The sequence below is a fragment of the Chaetodon trifascialis genome, chromosome 14 (genome assembly GCF_039877785.1).
Source record: "Chaetodon trifascialis isolate fChaTrf1 chromosome 14, fChaTrf1.hap1, whole genome shotgun sequence".
Classification (NCBI taxonomy): domain Eukaryota; kingdom Metazoa; phylum Chordata; class Actinopteri; order Chaetodontiformes; family Chaetodontidae; genus Chaetodon; species Chaetodon trifascialis.
Genome location: NC_092069.1, coordinates 14,050,764 through 14,065,695, shown reverse-complemented (window position 1 = coordinate 14,065,695; position 14,932 = coordinate 14,050,764). Strand labels below are relative to the sequence as shown.

Sequence of the window (14,932 nt, the reverse complement as noted above, 5' to 3'; positions counted from 1 at the left end):
TTTGTATAGCTTCTCTCCAAAGACAAAAGTGCCAGGTTTGTGAAGAAGACTGGCATTGTGGTGCCCCCCAGAATCCACTCCAGACCCCCCGCCAGGAACCCCGTCTGAAGTTACTCTGAGAAGAGAAGAGATGCCTGCCTGCTTCATCCAGGCCCTGCTATTCCATATTCATGTGTAGATTTGGGGGGGGGGGGGGGGGGCCTCACTCATCAAACACGAGTAAAAAGTTGAACTCAAAGCACCTCCTCTTTTTGGATATGGAGTCCTGTTTGATGTTTGCCATGGTGCACTGTCACGCAAAAAAAAAACAAAAAAAAAACATGCACACCACCGTGTTCTCATTTGTGGTGTAGAGCATGAATCCTCCTGCTGTTCATCCCAAATGTCCATAAAAAAAGAAAGAAAAAAAACCTAATTCCAGCACGTACACGAAGGATCTGTGCCACACATTGGTCATAGTGTTTTTATACAACTATCCATTCTTTTTGTTTACATGGTTTCCAAATGGAGTGCAAAAATGTGTATTTGACAATGTGTATTTACACTAAATTCTAAAGTTTACAACCATATTTTGCCAAATGCCCAATAAAACACTGCTTGACATGAGTGAATCAGACTGTAGTCCAGAGTAAACAAGGTTACTCTGAGGTGATGGTGATGCTGAGTAGGAACTTGGGATACATTGTCATATCTCAATCTAAGGCTGCGTTCAGACCAACAACAGCACTGCTTCAAGTAGAAAAAAAAACAACATAAGGTGCCATAATTCCATCATCATTCTGGTATATAAGGAAACCATGCTCTGGATTGTTTATATTTCTTTAAACCAACAACAATCACCTTGGATGGCAGTAAGAACAGGATGCAGTGACAGTCCCCTTGAAAAATAGGGCTTGTTTTGGTGCAACATTTGCATATGGGGAGGCAAACCCTGGCATCAAAATGATTCAAACTGACTGCAAGAGAAAACACGGAGGATTTATATTGCCCAAAATCACAAATTTGTCTCAAAGAGATTTCTTATCTGTGCATAACGCACAAGCTAGCACAGCGGTCCACGCTACAGTACATGCTACAAGGTTTTCTACCTGGTGAGGTTGGATGATGTTGCACTGCAGTGTATGAAAAGCTGAGCCAGGAGCAACTTTTTGATGGGCAACTGTGTGTTTTTGCAGGAGCCCTCTGCCACACCAACCCTGCTCTGCCAGCGCAGTGGTCTCCTTGAAAGAGAATGAGCCTGTGTTATTTTTGACGCAGTGCTGTTGTTGGTCTGAACATGGCCTACGGATACACATGGCGTGTTCACGTGTAGCACAAACCAAAGTCATAAAGGTTCCTATTCAAGAACACTACAGATGGCTAGAAGGTCTTTTAACGGGCAACAATACGCACCGAGCATTTGTGTGTGTTTCATGGCTGTGTGTGGCTTTGTCAGAAAGGACGAGAGGGGATGAGGCTGGCTGCCAACAGATTGTCAAAATGCCCTCAGTGCAGAGTCCAGCTGCTGATTGTGCCATTTACATGTATTTTGCTTTTACCCCACCATGCTTTCCACAGAGAGAGAGAGAGAGAGATAGACAGAGAGAGAGAGAGAGAGGCATTTTTTCATTTAAAGAAATATTTGGTCAAATGAGTTATACCAATAGGGGCCTAAACATAAATGTTAAGATCATTGTTCAAAAACTGCTATTTGGGAACTAAAAACATAGAAACTAGTCATGTAAGTCGGAATAACCATCCTCTCTTCTACATTTCTGTAGACTCTGACCATCATGCTCAACCATCTCAGGACGAACACTGCAATCCATGTAATACAGTACTTTAAGAGAAGTGTGTAGTGACAGTTTAATATGTGCCCTCATTTTTCTCAGTGAAAAGATATCAGAGCTTTTCTTCCCCACAATGAGAAGCAAGAGTCTTGTACATCGATTGCAGCTGTGCATGAGTGCCTGTCAGCATCTCAGCCAAGATAAACTGTGTGCCTGTAACTGCATCCAGCCTGGTCACATGAGATGTTTGAGGCTGTTAACACAATGACACAACTGCAGTAATATAGGACCCAATCAAGTCACCAAACAAGCTACTAACCAAGAACCCAGTGCTTCTCTTCTCAAGAACTGTTTGTCTTCCTGACTTCTGCCGGTTGTTATCACGTTACATTCTTCATCAGAGCATTTGGAGGTTTTATGGTGATGTGATTTATATGGGCTTGTGGCACGTTAATGATGCCAGGGAGCCTTGCCTGCCATCCATATTCATGAACAACTGTGTTAGGGGAGCTGTGGAGATGGAAGGAGGAGGAGGTACTGCCATGCGTCCGCCAAAAGTCTCCCGAGCACAAAGTCTGGATGGTGGAGCTGCTGAGGCCTGGAGTTCACACGCCTATAGGCATTGGCCCACCTGTTCATCCACACTAGTCACATTCCCAAAGAGATGCCATGCTGCGATCTGGATATTTAATGTGCAACTGCCAAACTTTAACCTCACATAGTTGCAACTATTGTGTAGATTACAGATTGTAACAATGATAATATCTATGGCTATCTATATTGAATAATCAATGAGGTGAAAATCTGAAAATTGTTCACTGCTCTAGTGTAACCATCAAGTTATTAGCATTTAGATGGACACTGGTACTTAGTCTGAGACAAATACCTATTTTTCCCATTTTGCAGCTGTCCTTATCTTTTAAGACTTAACTGGTAAAAACCAAAAGTGATGATCCAAAATTATACAAAAGACAAGACGTGATGCATGCTGCTGCAAGGAGAATATACTAATACCTTACAACCATCCTCTTGATCCAGTCGCAGCACATCCATCCAACATGCAAAGCTACACTGAAGGATGTCACACTGCAATTTGCAGTTACAGCAAAGTCACAATATCAACCTTGAATGCCTTCTGTCAGCCAGCTGGGAGGACATCACCAGAGTGGCCAAACAGGGATCACTGTTTAACTCCATATATAAAATCAGCATGGTAAGCACATCTCTCATAAATTCATGGATTCCCATTGTTGTTTTTTGGACAACTTACATAAATGCATGACCTTAATAGAATTACTGACAACACAGTATCAGTAAGTGATTACCATTTAGACAAGCTGATGGAAAAAGGATGTGCACTGAAAATGCTCCTAACTCCAGTGTGATTGTAAAACACTGTTATTATGCATTTGCCTATTCAAGCACTTAACTCTGAGGTGAGGCGCCGATTTAAAACCTCCATTCATTCTTGTCTATATCAATAGAGAAGGCAGCGGGATTTCACGTCCTATTAGCGATCATGACCTAATCAATGAGCTGTGCCTTAAAACAGCTGACAGCTAATTACGAGAGCCGCTCTCTCTGTGTGCCATGCCATTCAGGTAACCACTGGTAATTAAAGAGGAGGAAGAAATATCTGTTGAAGGTTGTTCGTAGCGCAATGGAGGCAACGCTGAGTGAATTGCACGGAACCTCCAGGGTGAGGCCTAATTTGCGCCTGAGCAAATCAATAACCATTTCATCTCAGCTGCTGTGGAACAACATATATGAAAAAACACAATGAACATTACCTTGGGGAGATTGGCACCAGAAATAATCTCACTGCTGCTACTTTGAGCAATATCTTGTTGCTTCATTTGGAAAAGAAAGAGGCCGAGTGTTGTCAAGGACATTATGTTTTGTTCCATCCTCAGAGGAGATTCCATCCAGTTTCATTACTGTAACAAAAAGGATAAAAGTCAAATTACTTTCTTGTACCACAGTGCACAATAAAAAACATGGACTTTGTTGTAAAAATGATACTCGCTGTAAAACAGTTAACCAAACAGAATCATACATTGTACGATACCAACCATAAAAAAGGAGACTGGTTACCAGTCTCTGTGATTTTAATACCTTTGGGAACCTGCATAACTCTACGATCTTCCATACAAGGCTTCACAGAAGAATATAATCATAAAAGTAAATAATTAGCAGGGTCCTCCAGTAGAATAAAAGTCATCCATGAATCTTTTGAAATCTGGAGATCGTGCGCACACACACACACGCACACGCACACGCACGCACGCACGCACGCACGCACGCACACGTGTAATAGATTCTTCATCACTTCAGAATAACATTTCAGTATACTGCTTCAGAAAGATAACATATGAATTCAAGTTTCCCCCTAGTTTGTTCATAATCTCGGTCACTCTGAAGCCCATACTACAAGTCAGCAGTCCTGCTCATTACTGCAGTGTTGAGAGGTCCTACAGGGTGTGACTAGAGTGGATATGTGTGCCACTGACAGGTCAAAGAGGTCATACTTTTAAGTGAACCAGATGAAAGCCAGGGTGTTAGTTCAGGCGACCGAGTGTCGACATTGATGACATGGAGTGACTGGTGGCGGCCATACTTTTAGAGCTGTGGACGAGGTCTCCATGTTAACACATGAGGGGGTCCGTCGAGAATGCAATATCTCATTGTGGCTGTGTTTCACTTCAAAGTTTGTCACTAAAACTGAAACTGAACCTCTGCATGCTTCACCTGTTTCTACTTTGTCTAATGCCGTAGCAAACTAGCAAACAATATCCACGGGTTAAGAGGCTAGGGTTGAGTATTGACCTGTGCTATTAATGGTAATAATTAAAGTACGTCTGTACCACAGAGTACCAATTCATGTTAAACCAGCTGTGCCAAATTTTGGTAACTGAGAGCACATCTGGGTGAGAGAGTAACTGAGAGCTACAACACCTCTGCAGCTTGTTCAAGTCACAGGGAGTCAATGGGCAAGACTAAGGAAACAGCTAGTGAAGCTCATAATACAGTATATCTACAAGCTGAAGAGTGTACCGTGTTTGATAGCCTGAACGCAAACTTCACTGACATCTTCAGTTAATCAAGTGGCTAGTTGGATAAGTTGTTATAGATAAGATATTCACTAGTCTCAGCCAACACTCAGCCACTGGCTTTTCTGGAACTGAGAACTCTGGACTTATTTTTTCCATTTTTGGTATTGCAGAGAGAGCAAAAGGTACCACATGCCATGGGGCTGACTGTAAACTCAGATCTGACTGATTCAAGCATCAACTGTACAAGAACATATTTTTTTGAATATGCTTTGAACACACAAGACGTTTAGAGAGCATGATAATATACCTAATGTAGCTCTTTCTATGGCATTGAAATAAAAAAATATTCTGCTATATTGTCTCCTTGAATGGTAGGCAAATGGGCTCCTATTTCAACATGATTGCCAGCTTTAATGAAGCACAAACCAGAAACAAGTAAGAGCGATCCAGTCCATCAGTAATTCAGAGAACACATTTATTCCCCACCTTTTTCTGGCGATGGATGAATAGCAGTAAAAGAGAGGGGGGACTGAACCAGCCTGCCAACCAACTCAAATAGGCAAACAGCAGGACGTGCGCTCCCTGCCAGACGAGCCGCCATCACAGCAACTGTTGCCACGGTGCAGAGCTGCCAGCCTACTTTTGATTAGCGAGCGTCTTGGATGTGATTGGCTACAGTATGAATGATGAGGCAAAGAAGGGTCTTAAATGTTGAGTAATTAACCTCTTCACTTGCACAAATTCCACTTCAGACATCACAACTACTGACAGCTTCCTGTCAGCAACCTGCACCAATCAAGCTCTAATCTGGGAGACAGAGGGGGAATACAAAGACGGTGTTTGGGCTGTCACCACTGTGGTGCGTCTGAAACTGTCTGATGAGACAATGCACTGTGTCTCAGTGTTGACAATGAAGGGGCCACTCACTGCTGCAATGGAAATGCTCGAGGAAGAAGAAGAAAAAAACCACCTCGCGGCTATAATCATCATCATCTACATGTGTAAATGAAAACAGCACACGTAATCATGAGGTGTGAGTGAGGGGCAGACAAAAGCATGATGGGTAGAACAAGGCTTTGTCTGATTGGTGGATTAACCCAGAGGCTGGACTGTGACAGTTTGATTATATTTTTTTAGTCACGGTAAGGACATGCAAACTGTGAACCTGATACAAATGGCAGGACAATAACGTGAAGAGTGACAGAAAGACAAAAGAAGAGAGCAGAACATATTATAAATACCAGCATTGCTACAAAATGTTCATTATACTGCAAGAACATTTACTTCTCCCTTTGAAAAGGAAAAAATAGAAGCAAACATTGTGCTCCATTCACGCTGAAATATGTAATTAAGTTCATGTGGTGTGCGGTTTAATGTGGCAACGTTTGCTGGACATCCTGCATCCTTTTTAGGGTGTAGCTAAAAGTTCTAATTTCCATCAAATTAAACTATTTCAAGTTATCATATGGAAAGAAGAGCAATTGCACTCTCTTGTCATCCAGATCCTCTGCTTTTTTGAGGCCTGCACACAACAGTACTTTTTGCTGTTGCCAACTCCAAACTAAGAAAACAAATCAAACAATATTGTGTTAAGATCCTACTTTAGAAGGATTTCTCACACTTGAAGGTTATTTGCAGTCATTTTTTTCCCCAAAGGCAGACAGCTTGATCCAATGTGGGGTTTCTGGGAAATAATCAAAGGCCTGAAAAATCAAACGGCCCTCTTCAAAAAGATACACAAAATCATTCTTTCCGGTCAAAAGAGGAAGAAACACACACAAATCTGCTTTCCTATGGGGAAATCCAATTCAAACCATATTAGCCTTTGCATTTCATGAGTCACAGTTCATCCAGGAAAAGATGGAAAGAGCAGTGCTTTTACAATTTAAACATGAATTGATCGATCCACCAAAAAGGGACAGGATGTAAGACAAATGACATGCTAATCAAAGAGAACTGAATGTCAAATCATCCTGCTGTAGCACAAAGATGATGCTTTAAAGGCTTTCTGTACATAAACAACCTTCAACATGTGTCCTCCAATCTTTTGATGAAACACACACCCTTCAGAAATGCAATCACCGGGTGGGGATCTTACTGAAACAATACGCCATTGAATTGCATGAAGTATATGGTTTTATTAATAATGGGTCAATGAGAACCAAATAGAAAATGAATAAAGATGTCATGAAGATTTCCATCTTTCAGGTAAGCTTTTAATTATACATGTAATGTATTGTATGAGTAAGATTTGCTACGTACTTCACTCATGTCAACACAGTTAATTGCATTTCTACAATATTACACATCTTGGTGTGTAGTTTGACCTCTGAACCCCACACAGAGCAGAAAGGTACCAGTTTAAACAGAGTGAGGACCCATCAGCACAAGCCTTTTCCTTGTGTCCTTGGGTTATGTGTCAGTTCAGTGGAGTGGGGAGCCACCCTGTAGCCCTGGTGCTGCTGTCCACCAGATGGCTGCTGCTGTGAGCCAGCGAAGAGCCTGCCTGGTGGCCACTGAAACTTAAACGTAGAGGGGGCTGTCGGTTATGAAGAAACGTCTTTAGACGAACTAATTAAAAAGGTCTTTTTCATCACGCCTGCCCATCTGTTAAGAGAACACAACCTGATGGAATGGCTGGCTATTGAGTTTCACTGTGCAATTAACTTAAATCTCTCCGTGAGCACTTTTTCTGAAATTAAATTATTTAGCTTCTTCTATGGCAATAATGAATTTTTTTTTATGACAAGTGATCTCCTGAGTGTAATTTGCAGATCTTTAAAGGAGCTGAAACCTTTTAAAAAAATAAACAAAGACCTCCATAGGAGAACACCAAGTCATTAACCTGACTGTAGTGTACTGCAACCTACCCAACAATTGATGTAATTACAGACTTTACACTGTCTTTTTTTCTGCTCAATTGTGTACAACCTTTTTTAAAATCATGAATATTCATTGCTCATTAATTCCTCACATCAGTATTCTAAAAGCATTTTAAAACAGTGTTTCTAAACAAAGCCTTTATGTAAATCAGCAGGCATCTACAAGCAATCTGAACGAAGGGACTACAAGACCACAGATTCAACAAGGTCAGTGCACATGGCGGAGAAAGCAGTTCTCCCCACCGTCCTTTGACAAGGTTAGCCTGTCTTGTACTGACCAAACATGATAAAACCAATGACCACTGCAGGAATAACTAGCACTTCAAATCACATACTGTCGTCAATCCTGGTCAAGTCCTGTGAAATGATGGAGGGAATAACATAAAGCATTAAAAATGAAGCACTTCATCTCGGCAAAAACATCCACCTCTCCTGTGACTCATTGCTCCACCAGCACTCTCAGACTACATAATAGGATGACACTGCCAGCACACTGTCAGACAGTCAGTGTGTGTGCGCATATGCATCTTCATCACCTAAACAATAGTTGCTTTGCCAGCTTGCAGGTCAACAGGTCAACTGTTTGAGCTCATGACCCACATCCTGCTCCTCATTGCTGTCGAAACCAGACAGGCTGGATGAGGACTCTGGGTATTCAGTGACGGTAATAACAGGGAGGGAGATGACTCACATTACACTTTGTACCAGTATGGTGAATTACTATCTCTACATCATCTACACCATTACAACTTATAGCAGCAATGCTTGCTTGGTCCCTAGCCTCTCTTGCCCCTGATGCTTGCTATATTACACACAGTAAACAAGGTTAAGTCTTCAGTGATACATCATTTCAAGTTGTCTCTATGAGGCTAATTAATTCATATTCACATTATGGATTGTGTTGCTTTGATTTACTGCCTGCAGTGTTATCTCAGCTCAGTGGCATGTTGCTGTGCTTCTATGGCCATCCAACCTGAATCTACATTACAGATGACAGAAAAGTGTAAAAAACTCCTCACACATGGAATCTGTTTTGAGGATAGAGATGTCAATGGTTACGACCCCCCTGAAGCACGACCATGCATGCAGAGAGAGACTGTGTGTGGGGCTTACATCTTGCCCAGCCTCTGATAATTTAAGGACTTTTCTACACGCCAGCTTGTTTTAATTACTAAGAATAAGTGGCAGCATTTGGTCAGGTTTATGGGTCTTCTTCAAAGAGCAAGCTTGGTTTAGACAGACCAATCTGTGGGACTGCAGAGCTGTAAATCCAAAACTGAGCAACCACTGGCACTAACAATGCCCAGGGCAGATGTAGGCAGCCTAAAGGAGGGGGGGCAGAGTGTTCAAAAAGCCTTTCTTCCTTTAATATATCTGAAGCGATAATCAGCATTCATTCTGAATGAGACATGAGGCCATCTAAAATGATGAACAATACCAAAGCAAATTAAAAAATCAAAGTGCCATTTTCTTTTTTGAGATTTGGACCCATGTTTGGACATCTTTAAAGTGTCAAGGGGTCAATAAGAACTCAATTACATGCTCTGACCTCTTTGAACAGACAATAATGGAAACAAAGACATAAGATGTAAAGAAAGGGAAAAATATAAAATGGACTGAGAATTGGAGTGGATTGGGAATTGCTTCTGGATAAAAACTTTCACAGATAGGAGTGAGTAGCGTTCCAGCATGGGAAAACAGGGTCAGTGCTGGGTTGGGGTGAAAGAGAGAGGGAGGGGGCAGACTCCTGACTTTTCAGTGAACTCATTTCTATTCTCATACAACACCCAACTCTCTGCTAATGATGAGAGCCCTGAGGCAAAGTGGGCTGGGATGCACAGGGGCTGACTGTGCTCTGCACAGACTCAGCAGCCATCAGATGTCTGCAGCAGCCCAGACCAACTGTTTCCACTCAGACACCGACTTCCTAAGAGCAACGAGGTACAGTCTGAGCTGACAGGCTCTTGAGTGATTTGTCAAAAGGCTTCTACTGCCTGCCAAATCAGTGCAGGCTGAACATTAACAGGATACTAATTTAAAAAAGGATACAATTTCCTGTATATCGTTTGTCAGACTCATGTGCAGTGGCACATTTGAGTCTTTTGTAAGGTGAACTTTGCCTGGGACTGACTTCACAGGGTGCCAAAGAGTGCCAAAGGCCACTTAGCCTGAGAGCAAAAATCATCCAAAGAATTTCATTTGAGACACAGTGACCAGCTGGTCTTTCCAGTCAGCCAAACTAACCTCTTATGCTTTTGATCAAAACAGAATTAACTGGGAGGAGGCAAGATGTTATTGCTCAGCAGGGTTCAGATTCTGGCTGAATACATTCACACATCTACAGTACAACACTCAACAGGACTTCATGTATCACACTGTGCAGAGGGCCCTCCTGATACAGAGAGTAATTAATCACTCTGGACCTGCACCTTCTCTTTTTATCTAATTTCCTATGTATCAACCCTGCGTTGTAGCAGCTGTGCCAGTTTACTTCTGTTGATTCAAGTTAGCAGAGACAGTTGCATGTTATCACACAAGGAGACAGTCCAGCAGTCATTGTAGCCTACGTTAGCTGACAATGGTAATCACTTGATATGTTTGTGACGTGTATCTTTAAAAACAAAATTATCTCTTGGTAGCGCAAAGCAGTACTGCTATTGTCTTGTATGATGGAGCTACTGTAATAAAATAGCTAACTTATCTTTGACTGGACCAAACTGTAACGTCCCTCGCAGGTACACAGGTGTTAGCTGCTCGGGTTAAACTCGGGTTAAGCTAAACTAGCTACGACATAGTGTTGCCGTTACCAGTAAAAAAGCTAACGCAGTAGGCTAGCAGTCTGGTTAGCTCAAACAACTATGAAAGAATCATATTGTCACACTTGCCTCTGGTATCTGGGCCTCCATATAGTTTTCGTGTTGTTTTCAGATGTACATCTCTGAATATGAGTACATCTCTCTGCCGCCATCCCGTTGAAAGGTAACGTTGTTTGGTGCTCAGCTCAGCCGCGCGACCCGTTTGGATAAACTGCGTCATTACAGTCCGCTGCGTTACTCTTTCATTCACTTTGACGTTTTTTGTTTGTTTGTTTGTTTTTTAATACTAACATGAGTCAGAAACATTGCTGTGGACGTTTGTACAACTTTTTTTCTCATTTAACTATATTATGTTTTCTAGGCCTATTAAACCAATTAAAATCTTAAAATGAATTCTACAGATTGCAAAAATATGGAAAATTTAGGTGTACTTTGGCAGGCAAGGAACACAGTGTTTCTGTTTTTGTCAACACTTCATTTCTCTTCTATTCCAGGTTGTAGTAATCTGTTCATCTACCGGAGTGATGGAAAGCTAAGTGATTAATTGATTTCCCAGGAAATGTGGAGGCAGAAACAGCCTCGAACTACTGAAATAATTTGAAGTTTCCCCTTCATGCAGTCTTGTGATCCCTCCTGATTGACTGCTGCTGTGAAACAGAGCTCCTTTTTTCTTTCTTGACTGTGGTGTAGAAATAAGCAATGCCATGAATATAGAATATGTGACCCGAGGAAAAACATCCAACTCTGAATCATCAGTAAGAAGAAACATTTTATTCACAGGTACTGTAAAAGTAAAACACAAGCTGCCATATCATACATTTATACACAGGGCTTGAAAATCCTATACAAAAACAAAGATATTCGAAAATATGGGTTTTGATATGAAATATGACCTTACATATAATAATTTCCTGGAAAAAGGTCTTGGTTTGGTAATAGTTATTTAATTTATGAGCCTAACCCCACATTAGTGAAAACTGAAGTTATTGTAAAAAATTAGAATGGTAAAAATGGAGTAGAAATCATTCTTAAAAATGGTTAAAAAATCTCATGCAGCATCTTCAGAGAGGGCCTGAGAGAGTACATCTTTGTAAAAGAAAGAAAACAAAGTCATATTTGTCATAGATATAGAAATCAAACATACCAAAATCCAACAAAGCCAGTTTGTTCTCCATAACAATCATTTTCACTGATCATCTTTGTTCTCTGTGTGTCAGCCGTTTGATTCATAACAAGCACATTCTGGCAACTACAAAGAGCTGATATCATGATTGATTTTCCAAAACAATATCACGATCATTTGCCTTTATCCACTGCATCAATTCACAGAAAACTAACAATTATTGAGTCTTTGTTGGGGACACCAAACCAACTTTGCTAATTTACCGATTTTAAAAAAAGAACTGGGGACAAAAGAGGTCAAGCTGTGTTTCTGCCCTTAAGTTAGCATTGAGGATCTTCCAGTAGTTGCAGTAAATGTATTGGAATGCATAGAGCTGTGGCTTGGTAGCGCTTGATAAAGTATGGTATAAGAGGCCAGTAGACTGGTGCCATCTCATCTGTGCCTCTTTGTTTTACAGTGTATAGATAGCACCCAGTCCAAGGCCATTTGGAGAGAAACTGGGCTCACTGATGAGCACTGATATCAGCATAAAAGTTCATCATGCTATCCTCGTCGGCCAATGTAGGGAGGGTTAATTCTCTCTGGGTTGCATGACCACATACTGTACTGAGGCACCAGAGAAAATGGCTGAATCAAGAACAATCACTCACTATCCATCACAGTGGTCCTCTGATTGATATGTTTTGGCTTTGTCTTTCATTTGCAGTGAGATAAACATGGGCAAGCACAGCTTGAATAAGCCCTCTGTCCCCGAATGTAACTGCTGCTCTACCTTAGTGCATCTACTGAGACCCATTTCGATCAAGGCAACTGGAGAGAAAAACATTCACTCAACACTGCTAGCTTTCACAGGCCAGCTGGCAGTCGATGAGTGACAACAGCAAATGCAGTCTTTGATGAGATAACATAGTCCAGTTTGAAAATCTAGAAAACTACAGAACCAGAGAGGTAACATAAGGCGCAAGAGGCTGAATGAACATGGATAAAATGCTGACTGAGGTTTGAAACAAGAGAAAAGGCAAAGTCTGGGAGCGCAATAACATTAGCTTATTGCTTTTTCTTTTTTCCTCTTTATTTTTTTCCCTTAAAAGGATATTTGTACACACCACATAATCATATAAATACACTATACAATGCAATATAAAATATTTTTCTTAAAAGCAATATGTTCAGGGTTTGCTTAGGTATGCTTAAGATACCTGCACCATATGAAAAATAATGACTCAAAACAAAACAATAAAAAAGGCACTTCCAGGTGTTGTTCATTGACTCTTGAATAAGCGATGGCCACTGCCTTGTGCTCACGTTTCATTTCTCTGCCATTAAAACGACAACGAGGCACTGTAGCTAGGTGGTTAAGATTTTTGTTTTCATGCAAAGATCCGCTCTCATCTCACCTGTGTCACCTCTGTTCTTCATTCCAGTGATATCTATAGACTGGCAGCTACATTTCATCATCCTTTGTTTTCTCACTTCCTCATTTCTCCACCTCAACTTTCGTTTGTCCTCAGACTTCGACCTCACGCCGTCCCTCCTGAGCACCAGGTGTTGGCATGCTGATGTCAAAGCAGGTCACCATCATGACACGGGACTTGCATAGATTGACACAGAACTCCAGCTCCTCCGTGACTTGTGCCAAGGCCTCTAGGTACTCTGGAGACTCTTTATCCAAATTCTGGTCCACCTCAACTGTTGGCACAGAGAAATGAATGTTCGGTTACACAGTCTGTAACCAAGGATCTTTTAAAATTCACAGCTTACAATAAAAGAACATTTAGCAGTTACTTACACTCTCCTGTCCACTTGCTGGGGTCCATCATCAGTCGCACCTTGGTGTCTTCCAACTCCTCCAACAACCCTTCATGTTTTACCCTCAGGTCCCTCACTTGCTGTTGCCTTCTCTCCAGCATCTTCAGTTTACTGTTAAAATACTGTAGGCCCTGAGAGAAAGAGAGATTATTAATTATAGAGACCACACTAAAGTTGTTTCAACATTTGAAAATAAATTATCAACTGAAGGTAACAAGCCAAAAAGCCTCAAACTGACACAGAATAACGTAGGAAAACTCAAGTAAAAGTCATTCTTAGACAGAAACCTTATAGAATTATTATTATGGATATGAAACTACTGTAAAACAGCCTGTTCTGCTGATAATTAAGTGTCAGTTATCATGAAAATTAGCTCACCTTGTCAACATCCTGGAATGGCTGCTGGAGAGATTGGGGAAAACAGATAGAATAAGAGCATGTTAAACAAGACAGTATATTATATTAATAGAATACAGTAACAGTCTGTGAACAGGCCACTGATGTACATGCATAAGATTCCAATACAGATTTTGAAATAGTGAGGGAGTCACATAAAAGCAATGCTGTCATTCAGACAGTGACGTCTGGGAGAGATAGATCATTTTTTTCCTAATTGAAAGTAAATCAAACCTCCATCTAGCTGATTTAATATCTTCTCTTCAGAAATCCCTGACTGGCTGTGCTGAACTTGTGGGAGCCGTTAATGATCCACAGAAGAGGAGTCAGCTATAAAAAGCGATCAGGCAGCCAGCTAGCTGATTTGGACTTGTGTTGGGCACCCTCGCATTCATTACGCATTCCCTGACCAATCTTCTCATACCATCTTCTTTTTCATTTTCACCCCCCTACCCCACATCACCACCACCACCGTCTGCAGTAAGCCGAGTCATCACTCATATCCAAACCAATTAACCCTCGTCAGTAATTGCCTCCTGAACTCTTGACATTCCTGAGGATCGCTGCCAAAATACCAAGCTCTGGGAATCTGGATACAGACGTTTTAACTCCAGGATTTGCCACTGAGCTGACTGAAGGTCAGACGTCTGAGACACATTATTCCTGTCTTGTTCTTTAAAAAGAAACTGGGAAGAAGTGAGCTAAGACATTCCCACAAGTCAGTGTAGCACATCTTCAGCATTTATGGCATCAATGTCACACATGCAAAATATTGCTGAGGCTTAGCAAGTGGGATTCACAAGACCTTGACCCAGACATTACATTATCTAAAACAAGTTCAGCAAGATGAACCACCATGTAGAACAAGTCGGGAGTAACCCTCCGCTCACCTCTGTGGTTTCTTCCTGGCGCCGCCTCTGGAGCCGTTCCACATCATCAATCTCATATACCTTGATCTCAAAAGGCTCCTTCAACGGTCCTGACATAGGAGGCAAGTCCACCCACTGGCCTGCTGTGCTTGCCTTCTTCCCCAGGGAAGAAGTGTCTGGCAGGGGTGCGGGGATAAGCCTTCTTCTCTGGAAGC

The 14,932-nt window shown here is 41.5% G+C and overlaps 1 protein-coding gene across 5 annotated transcripts in view; it reads right to left on the bottom strand.

Moving 5' to 3' along the window:
* Window positions 1-11,269: 11,269 nt before the first annotated feature.
* kif26ab (kinesin family member 26Ab) overlaps window positions 11,270-14,932 on the bottom strand; it is a 70,137-nt gene continuing 66,474 nt past the window's right edge. For 4 of the 5 annotated variants that reach the window (XM_070980081.1, XM_070980083.1, XM_070980084.1 and 1 more), the window contains 4 exons: window positions 14,739-14,932; window positions 13,831-13,854; window positions 13,433-13,583; window positions 11,270-13,332 (listed from right to left, as the gene is read on the bottom strand). In XM_070980081.1, the coding sequence (XP_070836182.1) occupies window positions 13,151-13,332; window positions 13,433-13,583; window positions 13,831-13,854; window positions 14,739-14,932 (551 nt within the window). In that variant the 3' untranslated portion in view covers window positions 11,270-13,150. The remainder of the gene's footprint in view (window positions 13,333-13,432; window positions 13,584-13,830; window positions 13,855-14,738) is intronic. The other variant, XM_070980082.1, reaches the window with a different exon arrangement.